Consider the following 22,846-nt stretch of genomic DNA (forward strand, 5'->3'; position numbering starts at 1 on the left):
GCTAGTACAGTAAATATCTTAGAAATGATTAAGTTTCGGATTATGCATTAAAGGGTTCAATCGACTGGAAATGTCTTCCTCTATCACCTCCTGAAAGGATCAGGTCTACTTGCAAATAAAAATAACCCAGTGTATACTGTCAAAATACGCTTTTTGTTTGTTTAAAGAGTTTATTTCTGTTTAGGTCTTCTGAAACTACACTCACGGGCAATGTAAAGTTCTACTCACAAAATTCCTGACACCAATAAACCCTTATTGTTTCTAACATTTAACATAAAATTTGAATTAAATATTACCGTTTTTAGTTGGTAGAACCCTGATGCTCTGTTAAATGTGCTTCAATGTTGCAGAAGAAGTCATTAAGCTAGCCTTTTCCGTTTAGGAGTAATTTGGTGCTTTTCTGAGTGGAACCTTTTCATTGCCCGTGAGTGTATTAACTATAATATCTAAAATTTCATTTCCCAAAGTAAATAAATAATAAATGATAAAGTAAGACTGGAAATGTGATTAAGAGGGTAACTTGTAATAAAAAGGTTATAGACGAATGGATTTAGATTTTGTTAACCTACCATTATTTTCAAATATTTTTTCAATAACTACTGATATTCGCAAAACATTCGCACAAAATTTTGCGAATGCGAATGCGAATGCGAATATCCAAAAATATGCGAATATTCGCGAATGCGAATGCGAATGCGAATATTCGTTACATCACTACTGCATACTGTAAAAGCTATGAGGAGTTAAAGGGGCCATATTTTGTGAATTGCGTTAAAGTTATCATTTAGCCCTTTATTTGTGCATAACCGTGCCTCCGCACGCCATAAGCCATAACTGAAGCCATTATTGGTTAGTAGCAGAAAAGCGCGTTACGGGCTTTCGTCACATTCTAATACAAATAATAATATGTAAAACAATTAATAATATGTAGGTGCATAAGTTGCAAACTTGATAGATTCACAAAGTATGGTTTCTTTGCAGTGGCGGCTGGTGCCTCAGATACCCGGTGGTGCACTTTATGGGTTTAGTAAATTTTGGAAGAAAAATAGATTAGGTACCTATTACAATTGGAAGTAAAAAAATTATAAGTATATTTTACCTTATTTATATTTTAAATCCATTCTGCGTTCTTTTTTTGACGCGAAATTGCTTCTCCGCGGAAACGAAAACAACACACGGAAAGCAAAATAAAGCATTTAGTCACTCACATCCACATAACCATTTCTTTTTATTGTACATTTCACTTTTGAAAATTCAGGTATAAGTTTATTTTTTTGTTTTGCACTCCGGCGGCCCAGCAGATTTAATGTCCAGTCTATTTTGAAATGTCCTATTGCTTTTTATGAAGTGCATATTGTATTTTGCACTCATTTTCACTCACACACACACATACACACTCACGAAATATTTACTACTTTCTTAGTTAATAAGTAATTAGAGTAACAAATTAATTACGTATTCGCGCGCGAAAGGTGAAACTGCGACAATGACATGACAAGTTTAGTGCATCGTTCGTAGGTCACGCCACCGGTCAAGGCCGCCGCCCGCGCCTCCCGTGGCGTCATTCGTATGATTTCGGCAATTTCCGGTCGCGTGCGGCGCACGAATTTATCCTAGAACTGCATACAGTTTGTACTGAGCATCTTCCGTCTCACGCGCCGGGCGATTTCCATCCTGTTTCATACTATGTGTAGGAGCTCGCTCCGTGCGACAATCCGAGCGCACGAGGCCGTTTTTGTTCAAGCAAAAATAAGATCTAATACTTTCGCAGTAGAAATCAAAATAGGCCAGCTCGATTTAATTTAACTCGTAACGTTCGAATGATTTATGTAATTTCTGTTTAGGGTAGGTATTACGGTTGTTATATTGGTATTTTTGTGAAGTTTTCTTTAGACGTACCTAGTACCTACCTAGTCTAGTATGGTATAGGAAGAAGGAAGGTACATAGGTATTTAGAAGGTTTTTAAATGGTAGTGCGTTGCACGGGCGCACTTAAGGTGCAGCCGCCACTGTTTCTTTGTCCCGCCTTTAGTCAGTAAGGGCTGTGAAGAGATTATAAATGCCATCAAAGATTAGTATCGTATTGAATTAGTTTTTCAAAATTAACTGTTGCTCATCGTAGTATCCAGTTATGTGATGTGTGCCTAGTATTATAATTATAAAAAAACCCAAAATGTTCAGTCATATTCATTTGAAAGGTCACAAAATAGATTTCATCAATTTACCGTAACATGAAACCTGAAACACATTCCCTAAAGAGATATACATAGTACCGTATAGATTGATTGTTTGATTATTGTTGGATTAGCCATATTGTTAAGTAATTCTAGATTTTAGATGAATATTTATCTGATATACAACAGTGTGCCAAGCATGGTCCGTGTCAAATAAATGGCGTTTTGTCTCGCTCAAGCTTAAGAGTTTGAAAGCGACATGACATTTATCGAGTTTTCACCATGCTGCGCCTTCTGTCCTTAATTCGTAAAAATATAGCTACCTATTTTACAAATTTAGGAATCTTTAAAAGTATGTGTCATAAATTATCCCGTGCCCACCAAACGTAACTCATTCATAAAATCACCACTCCATTTTTAATTAGTAACATTTCTATTCGAGTCTGTAAATCTAATATTATTATTAAACTTGCTAAGTTTCCTTAAAACACCCATGTCTATGGATAAAATTAATTACGTCGCTTATGAGTAAAATACAAAATACGGACTCGAATAGGTACAAATATTACTAAATTCCTCTTCATAACAAATCTAGGTAAGTAATAGTTTTGACTTCTGGTACTTTATTGAATGTTTTAATGAATAAATACTAGTGCAATAGTTTGCTAACATGAATGTGGACGTACCTTTACAAATGAAATTTAATTATTTGATTAGAACATTGTATTTTATACTATATTTTATAAATAAATTCAATAAATCGAATGACTTCAGTTTTATTCACTATGATTCTTTCACAATTATAATATCATAATCAAAATACAATAACATAGCTATGCTAACAAAAAATGTGTTCTATACAATATAATTAGGTAAGATTAACATTAGGTTCTTAGAATGTAAATGGGTTGTTGAACGTCCAGTTGGATTTCATGACGATCTCTGGACAGGACCAGGACTTGGGCACAAAGAAGCTGTCTCCGGGCGAGGCCGGGCAGTTCTTGCGAGCGAAGTACTCCATGGGGTATAGACTCCATAACAGCCCTGTAAGGATACATATTGAAATTATTTAAAAATATGCTGTAGAATCAACGAACTGGGTATTATAGGTCGTTGGGTCCAAGAGCATGCGCCTCGCGTTATCCTCTGTCGGATGGTCATAACTAACATTACAGGTTCGTTGAAATTGAAATAATCTTTATTCGACGTAAAATTTTACAATTATTTGTCGATTGTCACATCAGTATACAATCTTGCACTCCACTGCGTGTCTTGCAAAGACTACGCTTACTGTTATACTTCACCTTACGCTCGCTTACTGTTACCAATTTCGATCAGACCTTTCGCTAACAAGATATCAGGCATCCCCAAATAAAATTTCTCAATTAAAAAACGAAAGAAAAAGTAAACCTCACCATTCCCAACCATGAGCGTGAGCCACATGACGAGATTGAAGACCCCCGGGAACAGCCGCCCGCAGGTCGCCGTCAGGGGCACACATAGCAGACCGAAGACCCCGAACATCACTAGCAGCACCGGGTAGAAGAAGCCGAACGATAGCGCCAGCACTAGCTCGTGGAACACGGCTGATATCTGGAGAAGAGAGGGTGCTAAACTTAGATGTCAGCTACAGTTGGATGATGATGTGATTAGCGTTATTAAAACTGTCCTCAGCATTCATTGTTCACTTCATCATACCCATGTTCCTATTATATGAAACTCCCAAGAAGAACAAGAATGATATAAACCAAAAAACGTAATCATCCAGTCAATGTGCACATTACACGATAATTTTATCTGAAGATTTTTGTAACAGATGTTTAGCCTGGCATCTGATAAAAATATTTTAAGGGTAAAATTTTATCTCTGTCGTTTTATTGCTGCCGAGACGAACCGTAAATTCCAGTGTAAAGTACCACCCAAGAATGTATATTTATGTACTTACCTACCAAAACGCGCTGACGACTTTACTACCAAAAAAATAAAACTTGAGGTCTGGATAATAAAACATGCAAGTGACATAAACTTGGTTAAGATATTGTCTGCTCATGAAGGGTAACGTTTCGCGATCTTGTAAAGCCAACGAACTACCCTCAGCTCACGTGTTACGACTTAGGTACCGCTCTTCATCGTGAGGACAGAATGTTGGCAGTTGGCATGTAGTAGGAATTAGGATGTTGTTTAGATGTGCATCGCCTTCCGTGGTCGTCCGTTTTCGTGAGGATTGGTAGAATAACGTACCTACCGTGGGAAGCTACGCTAAGAAATTACCGCCATCTTTAAACCTACGGAACATGATAGGTACTTACGAGATTTTCCCTTCCCTCCCAACAGCAGTAATACCCTGCTTACACCTACGAGTCGAGTGGCTGAGACAGTATCCTCGGCCGAGCACTCGGTCAATTGTTAGCCGTTTATTGGTCGCGGTTCGGCCGAGGATACTGTCTCGCCACTCTATTCTTTAGACCAGAGAGGTCGATTCAACCAGGGTCGCTCCCCGGTGATCCAGACCAGCTCCAGCTGAGCTGCTACATTGTAGGTGTAACAAGGGTTCCTGTAACTCACCAAGAACACAGAGAGCGTGGCGAGCGACCTCCCAGCCCGCGGCACCAGCGGGATGTAGATGTGGTCGCGAAGCCACGCGTACACCACGCGGTTCCACGCGCGGTAGTACTTGGAGTACTCCGACATCGTCCACCATTCCTGCAAATTTATTAGACATATTTACAGCTTACGTTGCTAAATAAGCGAATGCTACTAACATTTAGTTCGCCCTTGTATCAATTTACTTTGCGCAATAAGCAATTTTAAGATATATTGTTGATTGATTAATTGAATGAGGTTGTCGAATGTAACGTTAATGTACCTAATGTTAATCAGTTAATGTAGTTAATGTTAATCAGTAGTCGATAATTTTGACCTGAATTGTGATGGTCCTGTCGCGAAGTAAGTAGTTATACTGTCGTTTCTCATAATAAAAGCTAAAAGACAAGATCAATGAATAACTACAAGTAGCTAGGTCTACTTCGCTGAAAGTCAAAACGTCTATTTGTCAATGTAATAATCATGAAACCGATAACTTTGTGGAGCTTGAAGCTCTCAGGCTCGCTCGCTGCTGCAGTTTAGCGGCGTTAGATTAGATCGCATCGAGCTGAGGCCAAGCATTATATCATTCACGTGACAAAGTTAAGTATTAGTTCGATACCAAAGGAATCGAAAGCGACTTACAAGTTGGCAGGCGAAGCTTTCTTGGAGAAGCCTGGAGTATAATTAGCTCTCACAAAGTTAAAATTTATTACACTTCGGCCTCTCGTTTCAGCGAAACCATTCGATAGTTTTTAGAGTTCCGTAAGTTCTACGTGTGTATGTAATTGTTTTAAACTATTAGGTAACAGGTAGGTATTACTATTAATAGTTATGTATATTACTTGTGTAATTTATGTACTTAAGTATTATGTTTTGTTAGGCTATTTAAAAACTCAAAATCTGTTTTATTTTTGTTATAACGAATTTACAGTGTGAACGAAACAAAAAAGACCCCAATTCAGGTACCATTGTCACTCTGATAGGGGTCAGGTTTCTTTGCCCCACATTGTACATATGTACCTACATACATACCTACGGGTAGGTTTATTTTTAGCAGCTTATAGGGTTTGACCCGGGGGCGATTTATATAATGAGGGTTAAGTCCACAAACGGTTCAATATAGAAAAGTCCTTCATTTATCCCGATTCCCGGTATTGAGCTTTATAAATAAGGTGTAATTCTGCCTAATGACATCGAAAAGGAAACCTAAATAAAATTTATCTTTTGGGCAAACATAACCATATCAATAAATTCTTTAATAACTTTTGGGTCATCCTGTAAGTATAATAGCAATTAAAATTTATACTTGCAGAAAAGAGACAGGAAATAGGTCTCTGACTAAACTGCACATCCGAAAGGGGGTCCCATCACAACTCCCGGGCTAGTAGCACGGGGCGCATTAAGACGTGACCACAGAATAATAACTAGTACCAGGTACAGAAGCCCATCTTCGCAATGGCCTGCAAAGAAATATGACTCCATCCCATAAGCAATAAGATCTAATTTAGATCGCGTTCCAGCCGCACACGTTTTTATTTACTTACCTACCAATTAATTTTTGAGGGAATATGCGCCTTATTTCATTGGACTACGGTGCATAATAAGTTATACGTGGTTATACGCATTGAAAAAGAAGCCACCTTAGGGTTGCCTCAGCACCACAGACTACAACGTTTGCTAAGCAACGGACTGACTTTGTAAAAAGAATGTCATGTTTTAAAACAAAATTAATTTGAATTTAGAATACAAAGCTATTCCAAACTTTTTTCTATTGGAAATAACCAGTAAAAACAATAACAATTTCATAGTTAAGATATTTTGAAGTACATAAAATATGTATGAATCTAAGTACCTAAAACATTTAATTTTGTGAAAACATGTTTTTTTTTCGTTATAATTTATATTATGGATATAATTTATATTATGATACAGAACGTGTTAGTTTCGTTAAGCACTAATCCCACTCAGCGCACATTTTATAATCGATTCATTAATGCATTTTGAAGGTAGTTGTGTCTGTAAATTTAATACTTTAACGAAAACAAAATTGGAATAGACTTTGTTCAACGTGGAAAAAAAAGGGTTTGTAGTTCGGATTAATTTCATTTCAAATAAGGAACGTAGAAGAAATCAATAAAATACTTAGATTAGTTTTACCTGTCAGCATCTTTTGGTAATCTAAAAAAAAAATAATTTGGATCACGATCCGTATTTAAGCAATTAAATACGGCACAGTATTTTTTTGCTGCTTTTTTTCTTTTTATGTCCATTTTTCTATTCATAAATTTTAATAAATACCTAAATACGACATTTATAAACTAGTACAAAATAGGTAATGGGTCGTGATGACAAAATAGGAACAAATAGCGCGCGCGTGTATCGTCTTCCGCTTGCGGCAGCCGACTAGATTTGCCCCCTCGAGGCGGCAGGCGCCAGGCTGGCGCCTGCGCCGCCCATGCGCGGAGTGACACAGGCCTGACGTGACATAAGTTTTGCATCACACTCACTCACATCGCGTAGCCTCAAGAGGTCAAGAGCGAGCGCGACGGAGAACTTTTGTCACGTCTTAAATGCGCCCCATACTCTGATCAACTTAATAAATGCTTTTTTTTCTCACACATACCTCATAAAACAGGCGGTCGGCGAAAGTGAGCATCTCCGCGAAGGCGTTGAGCCAGGCGTGCAGCACGCAGTAGAACCCGCACAGGAAGCTGATGATGCTGGGCAGCACGCACGCGAACATGGCCTGCACCACGCGGCCCAGCTGCACCTGCAACAGCGAGTAGACACGGTGTTGCAATAGTGGTAATTATAGTACCTAAGCCGAAACCTTTCATATGTCGTAGAACAAAAGTTCCAGTAAAATCCAGGACTATAGAAATTTTTTGTATCGGAAGGCTGAAGTTTTTGGAACCTAACTCATAAAATTAAACAAAATTCCTCCAAAACTACTCCGACAGATGCCCAAATAACATTCTGCAGTGACAGTGACATAGCCGGGATTCACACCAGCTGCCGTCGCCACAAGACCCGACGCGACCACGCGACTGCCGGCCGCCTTATCATTATTCAACTCATGACAACTACCTAAAAGCAAAAGTTGCCGACAGCTTTATTAATTAGCATTTGTAGGAATACCCTTCCCGAAATTACGTAGGCAGGTGCTTTTTAACTAGTCTCAGCTTAGTCCGAGAACTTTTAGGATTTAATCTGAGAGCTCCGGATATCACAAGCTTTTTTTCTGTGGCTGGCTTAGATATTTAATCTACTTACTTATAGGTAGTACTCATACTTATAAACAGTTATGAATACAGGTTTTGTTCATTGTTGTATAAAGTACTTATGAACCACGAGCTACTTTATTTTACAAGTAGCTGAATTTTTTATTACATTTATGTGGTTTGTTCGTTTGTGTACCTATAGTTACCTACTTGACAAACGTAGTGGAAAGTGAAAGTGCTGGGAAAGTTGATGGCAACGGTTTTTTTAAACAAAATCCAATCACTGATAAGGCCACCTGGAAGGGTCTTACAATGACTAACTTCGTCTATTTACTAAGGCATTCGTAGCGGAAAAATATACTAAGACAAATTGAACTGAGCCACAGCCGCCGATGAGCCCTTATTCCTCTGGATCCGCTACCCTTTTTCAGAGAGGTACTTAAAAAAAACCTTTTTGATTGACAAGTGCCGTATAAACAGACTCAAGCTTTAAAAGGGGGTCGCGGGTATAGTAGGTAGAACTCAAATCCAATTCGTGTTATACACGGCAAAGGTAAACTAAATTAATTCAAGTTGAAGGAGGTAAGTAAAGAAATTCCTTCGAAAGAAAGGAAGTAGGTGGGTACTTATTACATTCCGGCTCTTCACGTGCGATTCTCTAAGGATTCCTTTATTCCTTGTTGTTAGGAACCTTTTTTTCTCTTTCGAGAGTGAAACGGAGATTTCAAGCCAGCATCACGTTCTAGAGGGTTCGCAACGCCTTATGTAAATGTTTTCGTAAAAATATGGGGAAGTAAAACAGATTTTCGTAATAAGGACATCTCTCGGCATTACACTTTTATGCTTTTTTAAATATAAAAATCACTATACAGATAGTGTGAAATTAAATACAATTTGGATCTGAAAATTTGGTGTCGGCATTTTGTGCCTGGAACTTTATCATTGCTCTCGAGTGTAGGTAGTTCGCTTACTAACCTGTGGCTCCTTCCCGTAGTCGGACCAGTAGGGCAGGATGAACCGCTCCCACAGGAAGCTGTTGTAGAATATAATGGCCACCACTTCCAGCAGATGGAGTGCCACCACACCCCACCGGGTCTTTTCAGTTCTGTAACAGAGTGGTAAAGGTATCTAACGATTGATAAGGATGTTTTAATAGAATGCGGATATAATCACTCACGCGGGATTGCATGTCATTTTCCCGCGTTCCGCGTGCATATTTATTTATTTATTTCAATTAAGGATCACCAGCAGCTAACACAACATACATGCTTAACATATTCCACGCGTTACAATGAATACTCTCTCTCTCTCTCACTCAGCCTTCTATAGTCCACTGTTGGACATAGGCCTCTCCTAACGATCGCCACCACAAACGGTCACCCGCCATCTGCATCCAGCGGCTTCCCGCTACCTTCCGCAGATCATCAGACCAACGGGTAGGGGGCGACCGACACGCCGTTTGCCGACACGGGGTCTCCACTCCAGAACCTTTGTACTCCAGCGGTCGTCGGTTCTGCGGGCTACGTGGCTAGCCCATTGCCACTTCAGCGTGCTAATCCTTTTTGCTATAAAAATAATATGCGTGCGTGATAAAATCAATGAAATTATAAACACCCTAAAGGATTGCAAGTACCTTTCTATACAGACACAGATTAAACATTACAGAGTAAAATTGTATCAGTGAACCTGCAGACCCATGGGGTCACTACCACCGAATAAAACAATAAACAACCCCTAAGCAGCGTCGCAATTTTCGTCGTTTACGTGCTTCATGAAAATATATAACTACATCTTTCTCCTTTCAGCCGTCGCGTCGGAAATACATTGGAGCGATTTTTGAGCTGCAGCCCGTCTAAGTGTGCGCATTACTCTAAACTTACTAGCTTTTCATGGGTTTCCCGAGAGAATTCGGAGAAAAAGTAATCTATAGTATAATATAAACCCAGCAGGGATACCTACATAATGTTATATTATCGTTACACAGTTTTTTTTAGATCGGTTAAGGAGTTTTTGAGTCTATTCGGTAAAGTATATAATATGTACGTATATACACATAATTAAGTATATTTTATGTATTTATGTAAGTGTTGTACATGATACAACACAACATAAACCTAACAACAGACTGAGTGAACAAATATTTGTGTTTCAATTAGTTACCTGTGCTGGTTAAACGCGGTTGTCATGTGGTTTTCACTGTAGACAGGTACATAAAATGGTATAGACTATACCTTATTATTGTAACTAGCAGTGGATAACATAATTATTAAGTTTTTTGAATCTACCAAAAACATGGTGGATATTTTAACTGAGCTATAATCTAGCCTTCAATGAAAAGTCATACTTATAGTTAGAAACATACTTTACGTATAGTTTGCCGACGAAGGTAGTTTGATTTCCCTCGGGAAATATGGAAGCAATCAGCAAGATACCATACTTTGATCTAAACAGTTTTTTTTATTTATTTTATAAGCACATAAACTTAACAAGTTAGTTAAAGTCTGAAATTAAAATTTAAAAGCTCGGAAAGCTTCATGTTCAAAATTCTAGTGTAGATGTATTTTTACTGTAATGTGTGTTGTTATAAATGTGTGAATATTTACTTAAGATTAAACAGCTATGTCTAATGTTCTATTTAAAATGTTTATTTATGCCACGGCACTGCAACATTGAAGAGACACGCCCAATAGGAAAAGAAGGAGCCTATGTATGTGCAGTGAGTGACTATATACGGCATGTTGATGATGATGATGACGACGATGACGATTTAAATCAATAAAAAAATATAATAATTTGTATTAAGTATATGTTAATAAGTACATAAAATAACATGTACCCAATACATAAGTATAATCAAAGTGGTATAAGTATATGGATTTATTAGGCCAAAACGAAGTGGCCCACCAGCAAATGAATATGAATGTCCCTGGTTTTATAGGCATTTTCTTATTGAGTTTCTGAAGGTTTTACGAGCTCATTACGGGTTTTTTACGATAGTCAAGTAAGTGTTTTACGAGTCCGTATATTTCCATGATGCTGCTCTTAAAGTTTTGTTGCTTATTTGGAAATACATTTCAATTTAAGTATGTATTATAAATACTATACTAAAACATCATTTCCTATAGGACAGATAACCTTATTAGTTACTTTAATGAAAAATACACACACACGTACAATTTTAAACATATAATGAATTAAAGTTTTAAGAATGCCTGTACCATTTCAATTGTAGTAAACCTCAACCTACCTTGGATATTTATCTCTGTACAGTAGGGTAGGTGCGAACAGGAAGTAGAGGTAGTGTCTGAAACTGGGTAGGGGCGTCCCACCGGCGGCGTGGCAGCGTGGGACACACGCCACCGTCACCGCATAGATCTTCATTGCAAATCGTATCTGTAAACAAATTCAAATGACTCGGTATACTAAATGCTAATCCTAACTAATATTATAAATGCGAAAGTAACTGTGTCTGTCTGTCTGTCTGTCTGTTACTCTTTCACGCCAAAACTACTGACTATATACTAGAGATGCCACGAATATTCGGCAACTATTCGGTATTCGGCCTATTCGGCCAGTTTTTTCAGTATTCGGTATTCGGCCGAATAGTGCGTACTATTCGGGCCGAATACCGAATAGTAAATCATGTAAAAATTACTTGTTATTTTAATCAAAATTATGTATTTATTTCCAAATCACAACATTTTAGTACTTAAAATTAATCAGTAGTAAGTTGTACTGGATAAAAACGAGCATTTCAGCATTTTTTGGTAGCCCACGATTGCGCTTTTTATTGTAACCATAACCACCCTCAGAAAATAACCTCTAATTATAAACGCTATTTCCAGGTGAAGAAAGATAAGTTTTTGCAAATTTCAAAAGGTTCGGGTATTGTTTTTTGTTTGCTGACCACCACTTGTAAGGATCGGCCATCCGATCTAGGCGAACTATTATCAAATAAAAATTCTACATCTTTGCCACAGCATTCTGCCTCCTAATAATTAGCATTTCTCATATAATCTGTAGCGACTTCTTCAAAGCAGTTCCAGGAACGAAAAAAACAGGTTGTAGCGCCGAATATTCGGCGGCCGAATATTCGGCGCTTCGGCCGGCAGTGTCGCCGAATATTCGGTATTCGGTATTCGGCCAATTCACTATTCGTGGCAACACTACTATATACATACGGTCTAGACCCTGGGAAAGAACATAGGCTACTTTTTATCCCGGAATTCCCACGGGAAAACTTTTTAAGGCGAAGCGAAGCGCGCGGGAACAGCTATGTTAAATAATGTTAAAGTATGACCACGATGGCCAGCCATATTGAGGTAAGAATTCAATTATGAACTCAAATTGATAGTGCCATCCGGGAATCAAAATCGAAGCCTGTGGGTGTTGAAGCGAAGGTTCTACCACTAGACCACACATGCACTTATGTATGGTATGCCTGCCTAATTACGTATGTTACATATGGTTAATCAAAGCATATAGCAAGCCAACACTTAATTAGAATTCATTGGTTTGATAGCCGTGGCGCTCAAATAACAGATGGTCAAATTACTGACCAAAGCGAAAATACCAGTACAACGAAAATTATAATGACTACAAATGACTAAGCGCATAAATATACAGAGTGGAATATTATTGTCAGCATTGAGTACGGTACACCCGAGTCCGCGTTGCTCTATGGGTAATGTCATAATGGCCGACCTGCCAACGTGAAAGACCAAAAAAAACTGTCCTGTATATAAGTATTTATTTATTTATTTTCTATGGATAAACAACAGTAATAGACTATAAGTAACTTAAATTTAACATAACAACTATTTTAAGCCTATCACCTTAAAAGTTTATCACTAAAACATTTATTTATATTAAAAAGATGTGATACTTAATCTAGAGCTAAAAACAAAATGCTATACCAGTCAAAATCAAACCTACTAATTACTAAAATTAAAGTTATCTCGCCAAACTATGAGCCATATTATTAATAAGCCTCTTGAATGCTACATTCTTTTTGTTGTAAATGTCTGCTGACAGAAAGTTTTGGTTGTGGGAGTTACAAATTCGGTAGGTAGGCGCGCGGCGACCAGCATTTGTGCGTGTTTTTGGAAGGTAGAATAATTTGCAGATGTTGCGTGGTGTTGCCGAGCGAGGTACCAGATACCTAATGTCGCTTACTAGTTCTGAGCAGTTGTAATGATTGTTGCAGATGTTGTAGAGCAGAAGTTCGTCATTGACGGAGCGTCTTGCTGATAATTTTGGTATATTATAATGCTTCAGAAGATTTTCATACGACATCTTGGAACGAGTGAGTCTGTAGTGTATGGATCTTAACGCCTTTTTTTGGATCATTTCTATCTTCTCACTGTATATTTTATAAAGAGGATTCCAGATCACCGAAGCATATTCTAATTGCGAACGAACCAGAGTTTTGTAGAGAACTAACAAAGTATTAGCTTGCCTAAATGACTTGCTAATACGAAGTATGAAACCAAGCATTTGATACGCTTTTTTACAGATATTTGTGATATGTTGATCAAATATTAATTTATCATCAAGCTGTACTCCTAAATCACGAATAGAGGCTACTCTCTCTAGATTTTGCCCCCCTATATTGTACGCATGTTCTAATTTATTCCGTTTTCTTGTGAAAGATATTTGTTGACATTTATTGGGAGCTAAATGGAGTTTATTAATTGTACAATATTGATGGAAGCGGTCGAGATCATCTTGGATTTCTTGACAGTCGTCAATATTGTTTATGGTTTTGAAAATTTTGAGGTCATCGGCGAACATCAAGATTCTACAATTATGGAAACACTTGGCTATGTCATTTACAAACAAAATATACTGAAGAGGACCTAATATGGATCCCTGAATTACTCCCGAAGAAACCAACCTCTGATCCGAATGGTACCCGTTGATAATAACAGTTTGGTAACGGTTGTTTAGGTACGATTTGAACCAGTGTAGGAGATTACCTGTAATACCGTTTTGAGCTAATTTCTTGAGTAACTGAATATGGTCTACTTTATCAAAGGCCTTTTGAAAATCTGTGTATATAGTGTAAGTACGTTTATTATGCCAAATCATAATGTAAAAAATACTGAAATACCTACTTCTAGATAGGTAATTAGTCAAAATAATACTCTACGAACAAAATAGCAGTATAACGGGAAACTCCGCCCCGCAATTAACAGTTTCCCAATAGTTGCTTCCCCCAAGTTAGTTTTAACAAACTAATTTAAAATCATCCCTGGGATAGATTTAAAGAAACGTTTTATTTTACAAATTTTAGTTCTACCAGATAAGAAGTCATGGTATGGTAATTTTAGATCATAAGTAATTAGGGGCCGTCCATTAATCACGTGAGGTCTTTTTTCTAATTTTTTGACCCCCCCTCCCCCTGGTGATATTTGGTGTGGTTTGGGACCACCCCCCCCTCCCCCCACTGGATCACGTGTATTTTTTTGGAAGTCTATGTAAAGGCTATTTTTTACAACAAAAAATATAAGTCATACTACAAATCGTTAAAATTTTGCGCCGTTCAAAATTTCGGTTCAGAAATACCTAGCGCTTTTTGACAAAAAAATAATACACGTGATGTCTATCGAGACCCCCCCCTCCCCCCTCGTGATGTTTAGTGAGGTTTTCCGTACCCCCTCCCCCCCCCCTTTGAGCCTCACGTGATTAATGGACGGCCCCACTACTTCACCTAAGTTTTTCATTTTAATTTCTAATTGCTAACTAACGATAATACCCTTTTTGGGCTTGTACACCAAAATGTCGCATTGTAAAAATGTGCGACGGTTTTGACAGTATTTCAGTGCAAATGCTTGATTATTGTCGCAGTTTTTTGCGAAGCGACGTCGCATAAAAAACAATCGCAGTTTTGTGTACAAACCCTTAGACTCTCATATTGCGATAACCAACACAAAACACGTACACAAAATCAAGTTAACTAAAAGCGAGTAAAGTTAGCAGCCGTCTTGCAACTTGCTGTAAGTATTTCCACGGTGTCGGGCGCACGCGAGCCGCTGGTCAGCCTGACGAGGGTTCGTGATTTATGTAACATTTCACTCGCGAGGCGGTTTTGCCGCTTTACTTCATAGGCAGCCGATATATTTACACGGCTTCTTACAGACGTTCGCAGCAAGAACCAATAGAATGATTTACGAACGTTTTTCTCGGCTCCTATTTTCCTATCGCCCGAGCCATTAAGCCGCGACACCTTATGAATTAATCAATAAGAAGCAAATGGCTTCTCCCGGCTGTTCGGTCAGCGTATCTTGTCTGTAGCTAAAAGTTTCGAAGTGGGATGGAAAGTATAGGAGTAACTTTTCTTTCCGATCTATCATGACGCTCTTTGACTCTTTCCTCTGATTTGTGTGCCCTCACTTATCTCTTTTTCTTTCGTCCTTTGCAGTTATATATTTTCAAGGATATACAATGCAAGATTACACACCTAACACAACGTGTGTCAACAAATATAGTGTAAGTCAGAATATTTACAAAAAGTTACCTACTCTCGAAAGTCCTGAAGCAGGCAACGATCGCTTGTGGCGATAAGCGCCCTCGTTACACTGTTTCTATGCAAAATTGTAAGTCCTGCAAGCCAGCCAGACAGGACTAGCTGAACACTCAGTCCATTTATAACTCAACTGCTGTAATGAATTCTGATAAGGAAAGTTCCGCACTAAAAGTTGGCCCGCCGTATTACTGCAAATTACTGATACATGGAACTCTGCGATGCGATACATAATAGATACAGAAAGTTCGCTAATAATCTCAATACAAAGTAAACAAACACTCACGTCACCAAAAGTTACTCATCCTTTCACGTTTCACGTTACCGACAAAGTTAGGGTTTAGGAAACGGTCGTTTGTACCGAAACTCCTGAAACTCGTACTATATATGGGTTCTATACTTTAGCTAATCGCTACTCTTTTTGTCTACCGGTTTTAATTCGAGCTAAATTTATTAGTGATGGTGCAATATGCATTTTTCATCTTTATAGAAAGATTCTTACAATTACGATGGAATTAATTTTGACGACCGAATGGCGTAGTGGTTAGTGACCCTGACTACTGAGCCGATGGTCCCGGGTTCGATTCCCGGCTGGGGCAGATTTTTGTTTAAACACAGATATTTGTTCTCGGGTCTGGGATGTGCCCGTAAAATGGCAATAGGCCCGCCCCCTATTACATTGGGACTAACATAACACTCTGGCGAAAAGTGGGTGCAGCAATGCACCTCTGCCTACCCCGCAAGGGAGTATAGTAGTACAAGGCGTGAGTGCGTGTGTGTGTGTGTTAATTTTGACTTCTTGTAATTTACTTTAAATAGAAGCACTTTTCCTTGTACATTTATTGATTTACGAGTATTAACCTGCTGCGTCTTGCCTCAATATTTTACAGTGTAGGCCCGCAGACGTTCCGAATTAATTGTGATCAAATTAGAAAGTAGTAGTAGGAAATGTTGGTGTTTTTGGTATTACATTACAATTTAATAGTCAAAATATTATAAATCTCATTTAGATACATTAAGTAATAATAGTGAAACAACAAAGATATAAACGTTCGAGGTACCTAGGTAGGTAAATATTATCGGTAATGTCTGAGGAGTTGAGGACTCTGTCGACTGCATTCCGTATGATCCTCCAGAGACAATGCACGAAATGCTCTCTGTCAGCCGTTGTGCATGTGCATAATCTGATTATTATTGTCACCGGGCAGGAGTGCTAGCGCAACACACATACGCCATGTCGCATAGCTCTTTCAGCCATTGCAGTGGACACTCATGGGAACGAATAGGTGGTTTGTGATTTTGACAAGGTACACAAGTGTATGCTGCTGAAGATAAGCGTCAACCTTTCGGCATCGTTTGCAACGGACGCATCGCATTCAGGTATTCTTTGTATAGAACAACAACACAAGTGCGTCCACTTCCTAGGCATTGCCGACGCCGTTTCTCCAAACATTTATGCGCATCCGTTTGGTGCTATACGTACGATGCGATACCGAAAAGCAGACGCTTACCTTTACGAAGCTGACTGTACTTACCAAAACATAATGTAGGTAATATCATAGAATAATGAGTATTAGTAATAGTCATCTTACCATCTCAAGTGTAACGATGCACCCTGACGCCAGCGCGAGGTGGCGGCGGCCGAGGTCCCAGGAGGGCACCCCGAGCAGCGCCCCCAGCAGCGCCGCCAGCGCAGCCGCGCCCAGCGTGGACCATGCCGCTGATAGCACTGGAAGAAAGAAGTTTGTTTTTTTTTAAACCGGTCGGGCGCGGTGAAATCAGAAACAATAGAAAATTATTATTTTTCGACTACGGGACGTAAAAACGGCGTTTTGAGATGACCTTTCAGAATTTTATTTGTTTTTACTTTTATATTTATTAATTTGTACATACCTAAGTATTTTATAACACTGTAAGTAGGTACCTACCTATAATATACCTGGCAGAAAATGCTTTTAGCGTTAAGTCCACCCTTTGTACTTTTATTTGTAATATTTGTACGAGTTAAATAAATAAATAAATATAATATGTTAATATTATGATCTATAAAAAAAATATAGTGGTTAGAGGTACCTAACCACCACTGAGGGAAAAAAAATACTACGGTAACCACAACCCGGCTATATAGTGGCGGGATAAGGTAAGGCTTCAATCATTTTTTGGGTTTTAAAATCTATACAATTGTTCCGTACTAGGTAAGTAAGGATAGAGTAAATGTGTTCTGTGGTAAGGATGCTCAGAATAAAAGTTCTTAGAATGAATATTATTATCATGAAAAGCCGTGGAGACTTTTATAAATAGACCTAAATAATAGGAGAACTTTTAGAAGTCGTCGTCGTCAAACTAATCTCACAAGAGACGAACGTTTTCCAACAATAATATAAAGTTTGCATTGAATCCTTTTTAATCTAATCCGAACTCCGATGGTAGCTACAGGATGAACAAATATCGGTTTTCCGATTTTAAAACTTCAGTTCGTGGCATTTATAGAATGTGGAGCAGCTTCTTTATTGTATTATATAAATAGGTAGGCACTTACATAATAAGTATTATGTACATTTCCAAATGAATATCTCATTGATGAAATGTTCGATTTATTGCACATTAGTTACTAACAAGGACAATAACTTGTTACTTCTGTCAGATAAAATATTCACCACGCAATAATCAGCAATAATCAGCACGATTCAGCAATAATGAGTTAGTCCTTGCTTCTAATTAGAGTAAGTAATTCTACCTAAGAATCATATTATTAAGTTATGCTCATTCTCACTATGTACATACTTGTGAAACCAGCAGTTAGGAGCAGGTAGATACCTACGCCACACTAGAAGCCAGTTTCCTTCGCAGCAGTAGGTACCCATTGGCAGAGATTGTGTGGCAAAAGGAGCCACGGGTTTTGCTATCAAAGCGATTTTCACAAAAACGGCTTGCAGGTGGAATATGACAACAAAGAAGTAGACCAACCGCGAAAGCCTTTGAAGCAGCACTCTACAGAACAAAAAACTAAAATCGATTGAGATTTGAGACTCGAAACTTCTTTTTGTATTGTTTTCTTTGGTCTCTGAACTACGGAAATTGACATTGTTTTTTATTTTCTTTTCCGTTATCCTTGTAGATAATTTTTTTGGAGCCGATTCTAAGGGCCTTTTTAATTTTGGAACTGTCAAAACTTATTTTTCTCTTGATGAACCATTCACAACCAGTTCTAAAGTCGATTTTTAGCAAACAATTCACGTTTTGAAGGCGCTAAATATAAACTTGGTGGCTTACAGAATACATCAGAGTCATCATAAATTACCGCGCAGCGTGAGCGGGCGAGGGCTATAAAAAGGCAAGGTAGGAGCAGTCAGTCAGCCATTTAATTGGAACCCTACAGGCTGATGTGCAGCGCTGCTACTCTGAAAGCGACTAATTGCCTCTCGTGCAAACTTTCTGCTGTTTATTATACAATACGAGTATTTATACATCTTACAAGGAGTATTTCAGCTAGCTCATTTACATCACGATTAACGTTCGTAAGTAGGTAGGTATAATTTAAGGGTCGGTGTATTGATTTTCAATATTACGGCTAATGAACAGAAACTTACAATATTGTGACCAGAGATGTGACCTATAATGTTTATCTAAAAACACGGTTCCACTGATACCTCTATTATTATGGTATGGCGTAAGGAACCCTAAAACAACTCTACACACCACTTGTTCATCCCCCAAAGTGGCATACCGGAACAACGGTCGGAATAGATGCAAACGCCTTTATCTTACACCATAACGATTCAGTCCATGTTTACCAGTGAACTTAGCGTTGGTATTATCACCGACTCGATCCGACGGGCCCGGAGCGGGTGCAAGCTCTTTACAGTTCAAATACAAAGCTTAGATTTAAAATTTAAATAAACATCGGAGGAAATACATCGTTTAAGTTGCGCTGTTTGTATTTCCAGCGGCAAATGAGTAGCTAGCGGCCGTGGAGCTAACCAAGTGACTAATTAGAGGGGCTGGAGCGGCCGGTTGCAACAAAAGACCTCGTCGGGGGACGAACAAAGGCACTTGACCAGCGAGCGAGCCTTATCTCACAACAACCACTAGCATTTCCAGCCGTGAACATGCACACGAAATACTATAATTTCCCACTGAAAGCCACATTTAATTACATTTTCATTATAATCCATCACAGGCCCATCCGCTTAACTTGATAATTAAATTTTCTTAATCATTTTAACGGCCACATTTTGAATTTGTCGCTAAAAGTGGTAAGCGCTAACCGATGCGGTCGTTCGCAATATGTTGCGACTGGCACTAATCAAGGAAATCCAATTTCATAGAAAACCACACACGTGATTGATTTAGTTTTTAATTCGGCGAACATGTTCGCCTTGGTGATAGAAATAATATATATAAAATTATAAACCTAGTTACCGGTGTGTTTAATTAAGACTATAGATATACATATACTAAGTACAATTTTAATATACTTTATGTGATTGGATGAAAGAACCTACCTATAATAAATCTGGATAGCTTTCCAATCGCATCCAGTGGCGTGCTTTCGGAAAGGCGTACGTCCAGCAGTAAACTGCTGTAGGCTGATGATGATGATAATAACTCTAACCTGTGTGCTTCCTCAGCACCCTGGCGCCGAGCCCGTAGACCCTGAGGCCGGGGTAGAAGGCCAGCGCCAGGGCCAGCTCGAACAGCCACAGCCGCCCGCACCGCCCGATGTCCCCGAACCCGTAGATCACGGGGTACACTCCTAGCTTTATCCTGGAAATTGACGAAATTCTATAGTTAGCACTGAGGAATTGGTAAAGAAGTATAGTACAGTAAATTAATAACTATGTAAGTAGGTTTTAACACCAGCGCTTTATAACTTTTCTCGTGTGGGAATGTTTATTTTTGTTTTTGCAAACCTATGGGATTCCTAAAGTATTGTTTTGTGTGATACTTATTTAATTATGTTGTGATATCTATTTTAATCTTTTAGTTTCGTTACACCATGATCATTCTGTGCAGTGGCTATTTAGCGTTCAGCTACTCAAAATTTAACTAAAAAGTATACTTTTTCTATTAGATGTTATAAATATAGTTTTTTAGGATTCAATATCTCAAAAGAAAAAAAGGATCCCTTATTTTTTTCAATGCTGTACTTAATTTGTATAAAAATATACTTATATATTTTTAGGTAATCGCTCATTTATTAGTTTTCAGTACTTACCTATATAAGTATTTATAATTAGCGTGATCGTGTGAGTTATGATTAGATAATCAACTTTAAAAAAAGTATTAATGTCTAGCAAATTTTACGCGGATTAGTCTGTAGTGTACACCTACTTACTAATTTATCTAATTTAAACAACATATTTTCATAGAAATTGATTGCTTGTAATCTATTGAATACCATCTGCTTATGAAAAAACTTTTCCACAAAGATTTTTTCTAATTCAATAATTAGAAACCTATAATGAAACATTTTACAAAGCAGTTTTTTCTCATTTTGACATCCGGAGAAACCCATGAGAGGGGGAAATCATATTATGCAGCTTGAAATAGCTGTCTATTTTACGTCGTGTCCATTCGTGTGTGACTGTGTAAATACTTTCATCAAAAGTTGACTATTTTCATCGCGTTGTTTTTGCGTTCGCTTCGTATCATAAAAATTTGTTCTGCCGATAATATACTTACTTAGGTATTGTGCATCTGTCGGGCGTTGTTTGGTTACTTAGTTGCTGTTACATTACATTACATACCTAACATTGTGATTGTATTACTTAAATAACTCGTATGTTGCCATGTCAATGCAACAATGTAAGTTATTATTGTTCTGATTAAAATGTTAGGTATATGTATTGTAGTTGGGTATATAATAATTATTGTGGTTACGTATTGTACCGTTAGGCGAAATGGTGTAAGTCAAAAGCGAGCTTTTCGCTTGATTTTAATAAGTTTATATTTTTTTTCTTCCGCAGAACCAAAGGATGTTATGGGTGACGATATGCCCCTTAACAGGAAGACGGTAGTGGCTATAAAATTCATGCTGATTGAGCTATGATCTCATCGATCATAGATCTTGCTCGCTGATTAGACCATTTCGGCTTACGGTCCAGTTAATCAGGGAAATATAAAAAATAAACTTACTTTCCAAATTCAACGAAGTCATACATAAAGGTGTCCATCATCAGGATAATCAAGATGGCTATGAATATGTGATAAATAGCTCTGATGTGCAGAGAGGTGCTCAGCAATACTGTTAGGGGAGATTCCCGGGGTAGAAAGGACATGTCCACCCATTTCTTCTTTTCATTTTTATTTTGTAAATGTCCATTTTGGTTTATGTCGCCCTTTTTGGAGCTGCGCGAGCGCAACGCACTGTCTTCTGACATTTTGTTCTGAAAACAAACCAGTTGTGTATGTGTTATAATAATATAAAGGTTAACAAAAAAATAACGAACAAACTTTATGTAAATATCGCTTCATGTTAGGTAACTATGGTGCTAATGTTGTTTTCTATATTTTCATAGAAAATGTGGTATAACAAATAATGTAAAACCTACCTTAGTTAAGTTTCCTGTGTGCCAAGTACCAGCTCGAACTTATGGAGTCACTTGAAACATCTCAATTTCGGGTTATGAAACTTTTGCGTCACAAAGTTCAGTGTAAGTTGCTGCAACTATGCGTGGTGTTTGCCGCCAGCCTCACTTAATGTCACAACTTTTTGATTGGATTTTCACACTAATGTTGCTCTTGCCTCCGCAAATTTACTCACTAACTTTCACGGCCGCTTTAGAAAACAATATTCTGTAAAAAGTAACGAAAATCATCATTTTATATACTTACACGCAGCGCACTAAGGTTTATCGTAATAGAGCGCGGAATTTTATTAATAAAATTACCACAGTAAACAGAGTGATTCTAATGAATTTTCTACGCCGTGCGCTTAATCAAAACAAACATTGAATTGAATACACTTTTGAGGGTAAACAGAAAAAAAACATTAAGTAGTAACCATAAACTAAATGAATGTCTAATAATAAGATATCTGAATGCCGACCTACCGTCGCGCCAGTCCTTATGCACTGGGTTTGCACTTCTTATTTTGTTTAACGTTAGATAAATAGACTCACTGGCCCGCCCTAGAAAAGATAATGCATTGGTCCGACCTCTGACACTAGATAAACACAAATAATAACTCACTGTCGGCAATCTGATGAGAATTCTACATTCTATTATTCAGAGAGAATTAGACGTTAGAATATTTAAAATTATAAGTTATATTCCGAATGTAATCGCTGCGTAAAGCATGTCGCTGGATACTGACTGATTACAGCGTTGTTATTATT

General features: G+C 38.0%; 1 protein-coding gene across 4 annotated transcripts; it reads right to left on the minus strand.

Moving 5' to 3' along the window:
• Positions 1-2,934: 2,934 nt before the first annotated feature.
• Positions 2,935-22,846, minus strand: LOC105387244 (sterol O-acyltransferase 2). 4 transcript variants are annotated; one of them, XM_038117594.2, is made up of 11 exons: positions 22,701-22,846; positions 22,061-22,304; positions 21,645-21,895; positions 20,122-20,273; positions 17,099-17,235; positions 11,229-11,374; positions 8,957-9,086; positions 7,384-7,530; positions 4,740-4,877; positions 3,590-3,767; positions 2,935-3,218 (listed from the first exon to the last, which is right to left on the minus strand). In XM_038117594.2, exons 3-11 carry the CDS (start codon positions 21,887-21,889, stop codon positions 3,067-3,069), a joined length of 1,425 nt encoding a protein of 474 aa, XP_037973522.1. In that variant the 5' UTR covers positions 21,890-21,895; positions 22,061-22,304; positions 22,701-22,846; the 3' UTR covers positions 2,935-3,066. The 4 variants fall into 4 exon arrangements, with proteins under 4 accessions (XP_037973522.1, XP_037973519.1, XP_037973520.1 ...); XM_038117591.2 differs by having other exon boundaries at positions 22,562-22,834; XM_038117592.2 differs by having other exon boundaries at positions 22,558-22,834.

Source organism: Plutella xylostella, chromosome 10 (assembly GCF_932276165.1).
Source record: "Plutella xylostella chromosome 10, ilPluXylo3.1, whole genome shotgun sequence".
In the NCBI taxonomy this organism is placed as follows: Eukaryota; Metazoa; Arthropoda; class Insecta; order Lepidoptera; family Plutellidae; genus Plutella; species Plutella xylostella.